Source organism: Siphateles boraxobius, unplaced genomic scaffold (genome assembly GCF_051911475.1).
Source record: "Siphateles boraxobius isolate OS27281-9 unplaced genomic scaffold, OSU_SipBor_1 129, whole genome shotgun sequence".
NCBI classification, from domain to species: domain Eukaryota; kingdom Metazoa; phylum Chordata; class Actinopteri; order Cypriniformes; family Leuciscidae; genus Siphateles; species Siphateles boraxobius.
This window is the reverse complement of record NW_027508732.1, coordinates 1-13990: the sequence shown is the minus strand read 5'-3', so window position 1 is coordinate 13990 and position 13990 is coordinate 1. Positions and strand designations below refer to the sequence as shown.

The window sequence follows — 13990 nt, the reverse complement described above, 5'->3', positions numbered from 1 at the left end:
TATAAATGTGGTAATCATTCACAATGATGTGGTAATCATTCATAATGCTTTTACCATGTTTTTTGGACATGTACCATGGCATTTTTAGAACTACCAGAATACAATGTAAATACCGTAAGTAAGTGGTATTATTTTTAGTACCATAGTAGAATATATTTCTAAGTACCATAGTATAACCATCTGATTCTATCACTGTATCATTTTACCGCCACAGTACTTTTTGTAAAGGTATATTTCTGGACATGTAGCTACGGTGCTATTTGTTGAAATACCTTGGAGTGCAGTGTAAATACAATCTATGTATGGTAACCATTCAGTATATTAAAAAGTATTTAAATATTTATATATTATAGTATTATTTTCAGTACCATGGTATATTTCAACCATAGTTAGCTATCTGACACCCCATTAAAGCTACAGTACTTTTTGTAAGGGTATTCACAGTAATGCCAAAAAAATGTGTATTTGGAATATTGTGATATTACCATGGTATCTTTTTTGTAAATAAGAGTAATTGCTTTTTTTCTAATCTTTTTTACTTAGAACTTTGTTGTGATATCTTTATGTTTGGATATGATAATCATTTCCTACCATGCCGCCAGAGTATATTTTGTAAGACTTCTTTCATCAAATCGTCCTCGTCTCTATTTTTAGCCGTTGTCCTGCTATTCTGGAATTCATTGCTGACTGGTTGCTGCCGAGCGGAATCCTTTCAGGAATGTCTGGAACTTTCTCAAACCACTACAGAGAGAGAAAGCGAATGAGAGGTTGAGCCGTGAGGAGGGGGAGAGGAAAGAAGAAAGCAGATGTGTGTCTGTTCTTCTGTTGTGGACAATACAGTAAGTCTGAATATGTGCGATCAGGTTTTCGTCTAAGAGCTTATACGTATCTTGAATTGATTAGCGCGTGTGCGATGACTTGTCTTTCTGTGTGTGTGGTCCATTTAGCGACGATAATCAGGTGTAATCTCTCACAGTTCCTGGATCAGTATTTCAGAATCAAAGAACAAGTTCAGAGTGAAATCGGGCCATCCAGCCCACCTGCTGATCACCAACTTTTCCTGTGGGTCAGGTTTTGCCTATACAATGTGGATACTAAATGCAAATAATTGTAGTGTAGAAAACAAATCCCTTCAGAATAGTGCTTTTGTCTTCCTACATCTCCACTTTTTTAAGATTCAAGAAAAATTAATAACATAATAACATATCTGGCAAGTAAATGAAGTGAGTAGCTGATGCCTAGCCTATATGTTTTTAAGGTGCATTGTGGGAGTTTTTCTGCCATTTTGACAATGGGACTCCCTAGGAAGTTTATTACTGAATAAGACAAATGATTGAGACACATACATTGTCTTTTAAACCTAGAAAATCAAGGACAACTGTATTTATGTCTGTCTGGTGTGTGCAGAAGGTCTGCTAAATTTCTTTTTCTCTCTGGCACGCGGCTGAAATGGTCTCTTGTTCTGTTTCCTTGGGTCTTGGAGAGCAGCTCTGGATCAAATTAAAGCTGGCAAAGACAGCTGCCTCTCCTTTATATATTTCTCCCTTCAGATCTTGTCTCTCTTATTCATGTGCACTTTTCCATACTCTGGTCTTGTGTAAAATCTTTGTTAAAAAAAAACTGCTTAAAGGGGTAGTCCACCCTAAAATGAGACATCTGTCATAACTTACACACACTCATATTGTTATAAACCTGTCTAACACAAAATGGTATCCAAATCAGTGATCCAAAATGTTAATTGGTCTACTAAATATTAAATGCAGAATATTACTTGACTTACGCATGCAAGAATAAACCATTAATGCACTCAAATAAAGTAGACACAGATATCAGCTCCTTTGAAATGATCCATTTATTGAGTTGGTTTTACACAGATTTGGTTCTGTGGTACAAAACAATGCTGGTTAGTGAGATATCTCCACCAAACAACAACCAAAGCAGCTGAATACACAACCAAAGCTTTACAACACAACCACAATGCACCATCTTTCTGTTATTTTGCTCTTCCAGTTGTCTTTCAGTGTTTGTTTGCGTCTAAACACACTCACACATGCACACTTTGTATGAGTGCTTTTAAATGAAATTAAATGGCTTCACCACCAATAAATATAGTATAAAAATGCAATTGTAATAATTTTATTATCAAAAAATTAAACAAAAATCATAAAAGATAGCAAAGGCACTGAACGAAAAATACCTTGGCAGTCCAGGTTTTTCAAACTGATACCAAACCCCCAAAAAAGATTATGGCATTGACCAACAAAAGTAATTAACCATAATAAAATAATGCATAAATAACATAATACTAATATCCAGTCAAGTTTTCCTCTATGCTGACTTTTGACTAAAATGCACCAGGTATTTCCAGTTTGGCTGAAAGTATGTTTGCATTTGATTTGCAATGGCCGCCTCTCTTATACTCTCAGTTATGATGGCACTATGGTTAGCAATGGCACATTTGAGTGTATGCTCAACTTTGTCCTAAAATATTAAGACAAATAAGGTTGATAGTGAATATCTTGACACCAAATATTGGGTCAGATCAGCGAGGCGGCTTTTGAGATTTCGAACACATCGAATGACCCTGATAAAACTGCAGTAGTTGTGATCGATCGTCTTTTAATGCAAATGCTTTACATTAGCATTAGGACTGCATTTTTGCACTGAAAACCTGTAGAGATCAGGAGAGATCGTTGATTATACGCACAACGTTCTTCTGTAAGGTAAATCAATAATAACGATATTTTGGAGAATCAAAAACAGAAGCGCAATAACATAAAAATACTAACATAGTATAATTTGATCACTGAATCCAGTTGACAATACAATGCAATACAGAAATGCAGTACGATAAGATACACATTAGGTGTGTCTATAATATCTACCCAGAACCTCCTTTGAACAAAATGCCTCCCATTAACTTTTTCAGTTGAAATTTTTGGTGCAAATTGTATTTTTCCATTCATGCTGATAGTATCTCTTTACTCTAGTAATGTCTGACATTTCTACCCATAAACACCTTCTTTGTTACAAAATACTTCCCTTATCCTTTCATCTACTTTCTTCATCTCACTATTTCTACACTTGCACTAGTCTTTCTTCTCATGCAGCAAAATACAAAGCTACGTCATACTTTCCAGTGAATAATTCTATGTGTCCCTCTTACTGGAAAAGTGTCCTCCATCCATAAAAGCTTTCATGAACACACCTTGTAAAATACCTCTTTCTCTACAGCTACTTCACACTTACCTTCTAAAAACATTTAGACAAAACATGTCTTAAAAATAAAATTGCACTTTCATTCATCTTATATTCTGCAGGTAGACAAAAAACAAAGGACTAAAGATTCTGAAACAATAAAGCTTCTGTCCCATTAAACCTACGACACAGGGAAGCTCTCTAGTCCAAACATGCCTTTAAAGAGCCTTTGGAATTTGCTGCCTCATCACAGCTTTGAAACTAATCGTTCTTGTTTTTTTTAGCCCTAACAGGAGTGTTTTGGGCATCAAAGTTCAACAGAGAACCAATAATCCGTTATTCTTAGAGCTGAGCAATTATGATCCCTAACCATCAACAGATAAACATTGGGAAAGACAATGTTTCTACAGTCAAAAACCTTTGGAAATAGTCAAACAAGCTTGTCTTCTCCTGAAACATTCTTTAGAGCTGAGCTTGTGTCTGACAATTCTACCTTGTGTTAAACCTTGTTATGGTGAAGTTGTCCAGAAACCCCAAACAGTCACCTAACCCAATCAAGAAACCACAAGAGTATCATTCCAGAGAAACACATGCTACATGCACACATGTTCCTGTCAGGACTCAATCAGAAACAACTAATCCAGCACACTGGAACTTTGAATTACCCAACAGGTTCTGGAAATAAAACTCCTTTTCAAGCTGATCACAGACTGACTATTCTTCTTCTTCCTCTTCTTGAATAATGGACTGTAAAGCACCAGTCTCGTTAGTAGTGGGGCAAATTTAACCATGCAGTCAGGTAGTTTTGTAGAGTTGGCTTTGTGTTCAGAGGTCCTGGGCCTCTTCTAAGCATTCAATACAAACTCAAAAATAAAATAAAATAATTAAAATTGATAAAACGCTGTTCTGATGACAGCTTCCTCTGGCATTTCTCTCCACCTAAAGGAAATGACATACATAATTTAATTTGAATAAAAAAAAGAAAAAAAAGGGCACTTCTATAAGTCCATAGATATGATTCTACTCATAGGATCAATATGATTTTGATCGTTACAAATGCAGTTTAAATGAAATATCGCAATAACCGAGAAAGAAAAATAATTATATATGTCAGTTCCAATCAAGGACAAGGAGAGATTTGAGTTTTCTAATTCTTCCAGTACTGCCAGACCACACCAGTTTTATATCACTAAATCTACCAAAAATATTAATAAATAATACACAACAACAGTTCATTTGGAGCAAGACCCTGGTTTCTTTCTTTTTTTTGGAAGTAAAGACCACAAATGACATGTGCTCTGTGAGAGTTTTAAGGTGCTTGATAAACTCCGGTTGGCTCTTATTTTAGTTTAATCAAGGCTGCTGATACATGATGCCTTATTATGATGCTAACTCACTTTTTACTTAATATGTAAACATTTAATTTCATTTCTTGCCTGTAGGGGGATAGTGTCACAGAGTACCAACTTAACTTTTACTTACTTCAAAACCTTAAATCCCCCAAGGCTGTAGTTCCCCAAGTTGTATTTGATACAAATTTTGAATATGTATAAAATAGGGTATGGTTAAGGTAAGAAAAGATAGGGTATGATTAGGGTTAAGGGTTGGGAGTTAGGTTTAAGGTTTGGTTGTACACAACCTCCAATATCATCCCATTGAAAAAGGACTCACATTCATAGAATCCCAGTTTTGCACTGGTCGTCAACAACATGCCAAACAAACGCTTTCCACTTGCTCCTCCTCCATTCTTTCTAGGCCCCTATCCCTATGACAAGTTGTTGCTGATGTCCAGGGCTTGTTGGTACACCTGAGTCATATCATCAAGATCTCCTAACAGAGAGAAACTGCTGTTATCCCCTGGAGAGCCCTGTGATCCTCGACTGAATTTACCACTAAGTAGGGGAGGAGCTGCCTGGAGACCTTTAAAGTTGGCCAGCTGAAGAAGGTTTTCCGCAGACACGCAGCCTCTGATGTTGGGGCGGGTTCTGGGTGGGGGCCAGTCAGCGCCGCTGAAGGAACAGTTGGTGATGGTGTCGCTATCCTCCCTTACAATACTGGATGGGCGACTCTGACTGCGGGATAAACCTGAATCGCCAGGTGCTGGTTCCCCAAGGACACTCATAGGAGGAGCGCCGCTATACGTAGAATACTTCCCGTTGCGTTTCAAGATGCCTTTTCTACCAACCGCTCGCTTTGGTGGTGAGCTGGCGGCGAGAGGTGTAATGTTGCCACCTAGCAGGTCAGAGGACTCACTGCGCTCTGGGGAAGAATAGTACCCTGATTCCCGTTGTTGGTTGTTCTTTAGGATTCCCTTCTTAGGAAGGATGGAAATCGTCTTGGTAGGAGAGTCGTCTGTTAGCCTCTGCTCCTCTTCGTCCTCTTCACCCTCAGGCCCAGATTCCTTCTCTGGGGTTCCCGCACCGGACTCTATCTCCTCCAGACTTGGAGAGCGTTGCTCTTCAGAGGTTCTTGTCTTCAGGATGCCCTTTGGTCTCTTGAGGCCCAGGCTGTCCTCTCCATTACAGTGGGACACTCCAACATCATTCTCTTTCTTGGACTTTTTTGGCCGTTGACGGACAAGCAGGAATGGTTCGGACCGGATGGCTTTAGTGGGTCGTGGCTCGGTCCGGTTCTGCCAGTCAATGAGACGAGCCAGCATGGGCGAGCCAGCATCCCTTTGCGATTCACAGTCACACACACTGGTCTTCCATCCCCAGTTTACCCACCAGTGATTGGCGATGTCTTCCACCGTGGCCCGCCGCTCAGGGTTGACCATCAGCATCCAGCGGATCAGGCCACGAGCATCTAAACAAAAGACCAAACCAGCTTCTTGTTTAGCATAATCAAAGACATGTTTACTCGAATATATATTTCTCTATACAAACATCATTCTAAACACTGTCTAAAGAATTCAATAGTTCCAGTACCTGATGACTGGGATGGTTCTCGGTACTCTCCATTGCTGATTTGCCTAATAAGATTTTTGTGGTCTCCTCCATCAAACGGCATACTGCCATAGACCAGCGTATACAGCAACACCCCGAGAGCCCAGCTGTCCACCTACAAATAATGGATGGCATTGATGTCAGCTGACTCTAAAAGAACATTGAGTTACTGCTAAATGTTGAATAAACAACACTTCAGTAGAGTGAAAGGACAAGGTATGTAGGCTAGAAATCTCATGACCTCTACAGCAGCCTGAATGGTTTTCCAGGTCCTTGAGTTGTCAGTTCACAGGAAATCACTTATGGACCTGAGTGATTGTTAGCTCAAGGTAGTCACCATGGCAAGATACTTTATTGATTTAATTGATTGCAAAGTTTTGCTTTTTGATTACATCCTCTACATTGTAGTGTTTTCTCTACCCCTGAGGAAAATTGCAGCAAATTATTGCATCCTAAAGTCTATAAAGTACACTGAACTACTTCTATCTTAAAATGCCCTTGGCTGTATACCACAAGAGAGACACACGTAAAGCTCTAAAGAGCCTTTTAACTCTGACCCAGGATTGGGATGTATAATCAGAGATACTTGGAGAAAGAAACTCCAGCTGCGCTCCATGTTCAGTAGGGAAGCACAAGCGTGTGTTTGCCTGATCCAAGGGGTCTGTGGAAGGATAATCCCATCAAAGAGCAGAACGAGGCTTCACTAACCACACAGACTGTCTCTGATAGATCACAGCCGCTCACAGTGGATTTCACACGCTAACATAATGAAACTGTGGGGTGTTTCATTTACGATGATGCAAACCTCAAGGGTTTATGCCTGTGCATCACGTCATGCAGGCCTGTAGTAAACCATTCCAGCATGTTATTATGACCCTGGAAGAAAGTTCAACATAAAGAGCAGCTTGTGTAGCTTTCTTTATCTGAGCATGCCTCACCTCTGGACCACAGTACGGTCTTCCGTTGACGATCTCTGGGGACGCGTAGAGTGGACTACCACAGAAGGTCTGGAGGAGCTTGTCTTTATGATACAGGTTGGACAACCCAAAATCAGCAATCTGAATGAACAACAAACAAGTTGTTCTGTTTTAGAGAACCAGTGCAGCTAAAATTGTATTTTTCTGGTTTAGTAAGTGTTTGTTCCATTCAACACTTCATTGTTTCATTCAACGTTCTGTTCATGATTCATGAATGAAGCCCATAATTTTTTAGTTCACATTTACATTTAAATCCTACTGAAAACAGCATCTTTTCAATGTTCAATTTGGGATGCACTAATCCTAATGTGTTATACCATATATAGTACGTATGTGAACTAGGACATACTAACTGTTTCAGGACATACCTAACTTAAAAAACATTCTCACCTTTATGTTACCGTTTTCATCCAGTAGCACATTTTCCAGTTTCAGGTCCCGGTGAACAACACCGTTCTGTAAAGAAAATGTCAGAATACACTTCAGAGATTGGAGATAATATTATCATAGCCAACAGAATATGACCAATTAACCACTGACATCTGTTCCACAAACACTACATCTAATTACAGTTCTGTTCAGACACCAGCTCTTGATTGGAACATGATTGTGCTGTTAGTCTTTGTGTTTCCTCTAAAGTAACAAACAGCATTTGGGTTACAGCACACCCGGAAACCCAGTCACAAGGGGTTTGGGATCTGAGAGAGTTCATTACAGATCTCTAATTACCATGTAAGAAGCATGTGTTCAGCATGCACTGCTTTTAGCAGATGGACTATAAATTGACAGTTTAACAGACTGCTTTCTTGTGTTGTCTGACGGGACCCACCCAAAAGTCCCCCCACATTGTGGTTGCCCATGGTGATGATGATTCATTACCCTCCCCTCTGGTGTCTGGGAGCTCCCCTGCCCTGAAATATGACATCACGTCATCTTCAGCTGCAAACCAGCCCACCCAGTGCAGGTCCATGGAGACCTTGATTGACTCTGAGCAGAGCATCATGGGGAGCAGGACTGTCATTTGTTAGATGTGATGCAAAACACTGGCTAGGTTTCAAAACCTAGTGATCTGCCTAATTAGACAGTATTTTGATGATAAAATATGTGAATGCAATCCCATAATGCATTGCAACGAGACCAGTGACAACAACAAAAAACTCACCCAAAAATGGTGAAACGTCAGTTATAAATATTCACTGTGTAAACCGTTTTTAAAAAAAAAATCTATTTACAATGGCGTTTTTTTATCTAGTCTTTTTTTGCCTGTGTATTTTTATGCTTAGCTTTGCATCAAGATAATTTAAAACTCTATTAAAATGAAAAGAAAAGGTCTGATTGTAGGAAACTGGAAAGACCTTATTCACGGAAATGTAAAGTTGGCCGGTTTATTACTCCATCGACAGCTCTGCTAAAAGCTGAAATGTGTGACCCATGATGCAAAGCTGTTTCAAATCAGTTGTCTGTTCCAGGATTCCTCCCAAACTGACAAGAGCCAAAGATAATAGATTCGCAATGCACAGCCCGATTTCATCGAATAACTGCGCGTGCATCTCTGCAGGAACCCTGATGACACATGAGGCTCTCTTTGGAAAGAGAAAGGGATTGAGAAAGAGATAGAGTGGAAAAGACAGAGATAAGCGAGGTGCGTACCTTGTGGCAGTAGTGCACAGCAGAGACAATCTGCCTGAAGAAGTGTCGGGTCTCTCTCTCAGTCAGGCGTCTGCGTTCACTGATGTAGTCATAGAGTTCGCCTTTACTGGCGTATTCCATAACGATCACTATCTTGTCCTTATTTTCAAACACTATAAAACAAAACATCATGTTGAAAATCTTTGCATATATGTGTGTATATATATATATATGAAATGCATTATAAAATGTATATTTGTATACATATATTACAATAAAGAAGGATATAAAAAAAACACGAGATACATTTTGAGGCCAGCTGGTTATCGTGACCCATGTCAAGTTTAGGCCAAGGCTTCAATAAGGAGGCATCCAGTCAAAAATAACATGTACGGTGGCGCCTTGTTTCTTCAGAATGCAACCCACAATGAAAAAGTACAAGTAAAAAAACTACAGGATGCATAACATTGAAAAGACTTTGTTTTGTAGTGGCCAGTCCAGAAAGTTCATCAGTCACAGCAGAATCCACTAACGACCAGGAGAAGCCGAAAAATCCAGAGGAACAAACACAGCAAATTACAGTCCGACACAGCAGAAAGTGGCTGTTTCTGCAAAACCCCAAAAATCCTCGTACGGATCACCCCACCCAAGCGTTTGGCGCTGCCGCCGGCTCCTGTCACACATCCAGAATCGGTTCTCATCTTTTTACAGAATCTCTTGTGTCCGCCGCCACTTTCAACAGAACAGCAGGGAATGTGAGCACAAGGCCTTCTGAGATTGTACAAATACAGTTTAGAGAGAAAGGTTAACCGAGTTAACATATTTACTGTGTCAAAAACAGTAAATCACAGTCTTCTCAAAGTGCTAAATATTGAAGCTCGGCGACAAATTCTACAGTCATGTAAGAAAATCTATCTGAAAAATACACTGTGGCCTGTCGGAAAGGAAATTGCAAATGAGGTCTTTAATATCTTAAGTGTTTCTCCTAGATCACAATGAGGTTGAATGCAAACTCCTGATTCTCAGATGTTTCCCCTGGAAAAAAGAATAATGCTTTAATTTGATAGTCCACTATAGACATTCTACTAACTACTAAGTAATTTTGCAAATACATGTAAACTAACTCTCATTAGAGTATTAGTAGACTGTCTGCTTAATATCTTTTAACACTTTATATATGGATGGTCCATCAACAGACATTCTATTGACTATAAGTAACTTTGAAACTACATGTTAACTAGCAGTCATTAAAGTATTAGTAGACTGTCTGTTTAATATCTGCTAACACTTTATTTTTGATGCTCCCCTACAGACATTCTACTTACTACAAGTAACATTGCAAGAACATGTCAATTTTTTCTACAAACCCTAACCCTAACAGTCTACTAATACTCTAATGAGAGTAAGTTTACATGTAATTGCAAAGTAATGAGGGTTTGTTGACTAGTAGATGGAAAGTTATTCATAGATAGTAGAATATCTAAAGTGAACTATTGAAATAGCATAACCAAATCAACACCACAGTCATTTCAAAAGTCTCACACTGTGCTCAGACTTGCCAAACAAGTCTCCAGTCAAAGTCAGAGATTTCAATATGAGCTTGAGTTTTATTGTCTTACTGTATGTCAACAATTGTCTCAGTTGTGTGGAATTTTTGGGAGAAACAATTGACACACTTTTGATACTTTAACCATAACTCTAAATCTCCTGAGCAATTAAAGAGCAACCTCTGAGTAATAAAATGTTCCTCTGGGAAAGTTCACGCTGCTAAACGGGTACACAAGCAATTCACATTCATTCCTCTATCCGAAAATTTCCACGACCAGCCCAAACCCATAAACATAATTTAACATGGCAAGATTAAATTAAAAGAGAAAGACATTCTGACACTGGAGCAATGAAAGACAAAACCAGACACAAGAAAAAAATGATTCTCTGGAGACTCATTTAAAGCTGGTAACTCCAGAGACTCGTTTAAAGAGGTGTTCTCCCTTCTTTGGGTCGAGCCAACCACAACACAGGCGGTGTCATGACACAGAACAAAGATGAATACGGCAACTCTTCAAAAATAAACTGCCCTATAAACCCAGACAGACTTTGAGCGGAAAACCGTCGACTCAGCGCGCCGAGAGCTCGCCAGGCCCGCCGTGGAACAGAACCAGCAGAAGAAACCAGACGGCAGCAAAAACGTCTTTAGAAACCATCAACACAGGGCTTCTCTGGAGATCTTAACCATTGAAACACATGCTGGTCAGGAGTGGGCAGGGGCATATTCACTGAGGCTGATCTAGTTTCATTGAAAAATGAATGCATGAACAAAACAAAAGGCCTTTACTGTCCTTCACAACACAAGCCTATTATTAGTCAATGAAAGATGATTCATTAGAAATGTATGTTTTATTCATTGTTGAGTTTGAGTGGATTGATTAATAGATAGATAGATAGATAGATAGATAGATAGATACCTTCATATATAGAGATGATATGTGGGTGGCGAAGAGACGACATGATCTCGATTTCTCGTCGAATGTGAACCATGTCCTGTTCATCTTTAATCTTTTCCTTCTTGATAGACTTGATGGCAACCTGAAGAGAAGAAAGAGTTTTAGAGTTTAAAATATTATTCATAATAATATTTTGTTAGAACCTCTAATAATTTACATGTTATTTTATTTAGTTGTCCACTCAGAATCGTGGGAGAATACCACTTTTTTACCTAATTTAAACACAAAAAAAATGTGATTCTCAATTTACCAAGAATTGTGTAGCTTTACACACAATTGAGTATTTTTTGGGGAAAAAAGTCCGTTTCGACATGCCTAATCGTTGAGGGGGGGGCAAATCAGGCCCAAAATGGATCTTAAAATCTTCAAGCGCGTGGCCAGCATAAGCCACCGTTTCATGGCTTTTTGTTTGAGCATGTGCACTAACCACTCAAACAAAAACACTCTATTCTTGAATGTCAGAAAAACACCTGAGTAGATTCTTCAGACGGAGAGGTGTAATCATCCCATCACACACACACAGAATTATCCCATAAACACATCACAACTGAGCATATTTTCAGCCTCTTGCTGTGTAATTTTCCTGATGTTTTTTTTTTTTGGAAAATGAGGGTGCAATGTTTGGAAGCGGAATGAAAGCTCTCTCGTGTGTTTATTCGGCTCTCATGGGCCCTGAGGACACTGCACTGATGTCTCTATATGACCATCACATGACCTAAACGCACTCGAACAGGAGATAAGATGTGGGCAGAGAGGAGATGCCCTGCTCACAGACTGATGGATGATGTCATCAGGAGAGAAGAGGAAATGATAGTGATTTCCTGTCTATTTCTGTCCTATCTCACCCTCCCAGGCGTGTGCTACACGTCCATTTAAAGAATAAATGGAACAACGAGTCAGCCGATGACAGACCTTCATTGGAAAAAAGGAAGTCCTTTGTTTGTTTCGTGATGTCATTCACATTGACGGGCCCCAAATGGTCCCTAAAACAGGTCTATCCGCTCCTCCATGTGGCTTCTCATCATCGCTGTAATTCCCAGAACAGTGTCTTCACATTAATGGCGAGCATGCGGGCAAATCTCTGCTTTTCTCGGAGAAACCAAAACCACATGTTTCCGAGGAGCTGAAGGTAAATCAGCGACTATATCCATAAAAGGAAAGCCCAAGCGGAATGTTTCAAAACTGATTATGTGGAATAAAACGACATAAACAAATCCAGAAACCAGGGCCGTTCTCTAAAAGCAGAAGGGGCAAGTCCCGCTCTTTATTGGAAAGCCATCACGGAGTGTTTTCCATGAGCTCATGAAGTTATGTGCAGTTGAAGGTATTCACCTCCCGCCAGGTCCGCTGGAGACGCCAGGAATACTAATGTCGCAGTTTGTTCATACGCAGCAGGAGCGAGAGTTTAAAATAAACTCCAGGAAGGAAAAAAAGACTGCGTTCCCACTGAGGTAGTAACAGGATTCCGACCAGTAGAGCTTTTTATTTGTTTATCTGTGTGGAAGCCAACTGAACAGAATACAGGATCAATAAAAGTGCAGACGACTTTTTGCATTTCATTAATGATGTTTGCAAAGGGTTAGGGATTTGAACTTAAAACCTCTCAGAAATACTACATAACACTCAGAAAACCACCTACAACATGCTGGATAAGTCATTTCATGAAATAAACTGTCCCTGCCTCCTACAACCGCTAGAGGCCACCAGCTTCCTATGAAAACACTACTGCGAACATAACATTTTGTTTCCCTTTGATGACCGAGACTCATATATGAAGGTCTCACTGACCCTGGATCAGAATTTAGAGCCAGTTGCATTTCTATCATGCTGTTTTAGCCCCCGTATAGGATACTCATTTTCCATCACGCTTTCATTTCCTCCTCAAGATGGACTTTAAAATGTTTGTCTACTTGACTTGTCAGTGACCTTTCGCCTGCAGACAGACAAACACACACACATGATGGACATGTGACCAGTTCATCACACCGTGGAAGGAATGTTCACCGTTATGTACTGTGGACATCCGATCTTGTTTGTGCATTCAGATGCAATGCAAACACGTACAGAACTGACCTCATACGTGCGAGAGCTCACACACACACATACTATCTGTCTGTCTGCTCGGGTCATTATGCTGAATCAGGCTGGTAAAGCCATAAAGAAGAAATATGTTGTGTAATTTCTTCGGTTATCTGTGTCATAGGAGTAGAGGTCAAGAACTGGATTGTAGCATATATCAACAGTCAGAACATTGTGTTTGTCTGTGTACGTGATAATAACAGATAGTAAAGCATTATCATGGCAGAATAAACATTACGTTCAGCAACAAAAGGGACATCACTGCATGAGAGGCACAAAACTAAATATGATATGAGCTGCTTGTATTGACTGGTTATGAAGATTGATCTTTCATATCCCAAGAGATTTAGTGAAGATCGCAGTTGTATTTGATTTAAGTACCGAGATAACGAATTAATCGCACATTTTTCAGTAATTAATTGCGATTAATCGTACCTAACATTAAAGTTTTTAATATATTTGCCGAACGCATTACACTTTCAGATATGCAAGTTTGATTAAATGCATCGTTAATTCTAACGTGTTTTAAACTGCTGTTTATTACAACACAACTATGTGAATGTAAACGTGTTGCAATATATGTCCGAACGCAAATATGATTAATAGTATGCACATGCCTCTTAGTATGCAAGTGCAATTTCACATATTGTTCCACTCC

The 13990-nt window shown here is 39.4% G+C and overlaps 1 protein-coding gene across 1 annotated transcript; it reads right to left on the bottom strand.

The window, feature by feature from the left end:
• Positions 1-1834: 1834 nt before the first annotated feature.
• LOC143734377 (NUAK family SNF1-like kinase 1) lies at positions 1835-12637 on the bottom strand. The gene is made up of 7 exons (XM_077225202.1): positions 12166-12637; positions 11215-11335; positions 8771-8922; positions 7511-7576; positions 7082-7201; positions 6126-6258; positions 1835-6003 (listed from the first exon to the last, which is right to left on the bottom strand). The coding sequence occupies exons 1-7, from the start codon at positions 12208-12210 to the stop codon at positions 4964-4966; spliced, it is 1677 nt and encodes a 558-aa protein (XP_077081317.1). The 5' UTR covers positions 12211-12637; the 3' UTR covers positions 1835-4963.
• Positions 12638-13990: the final 1353 nt, after the last annotated feature.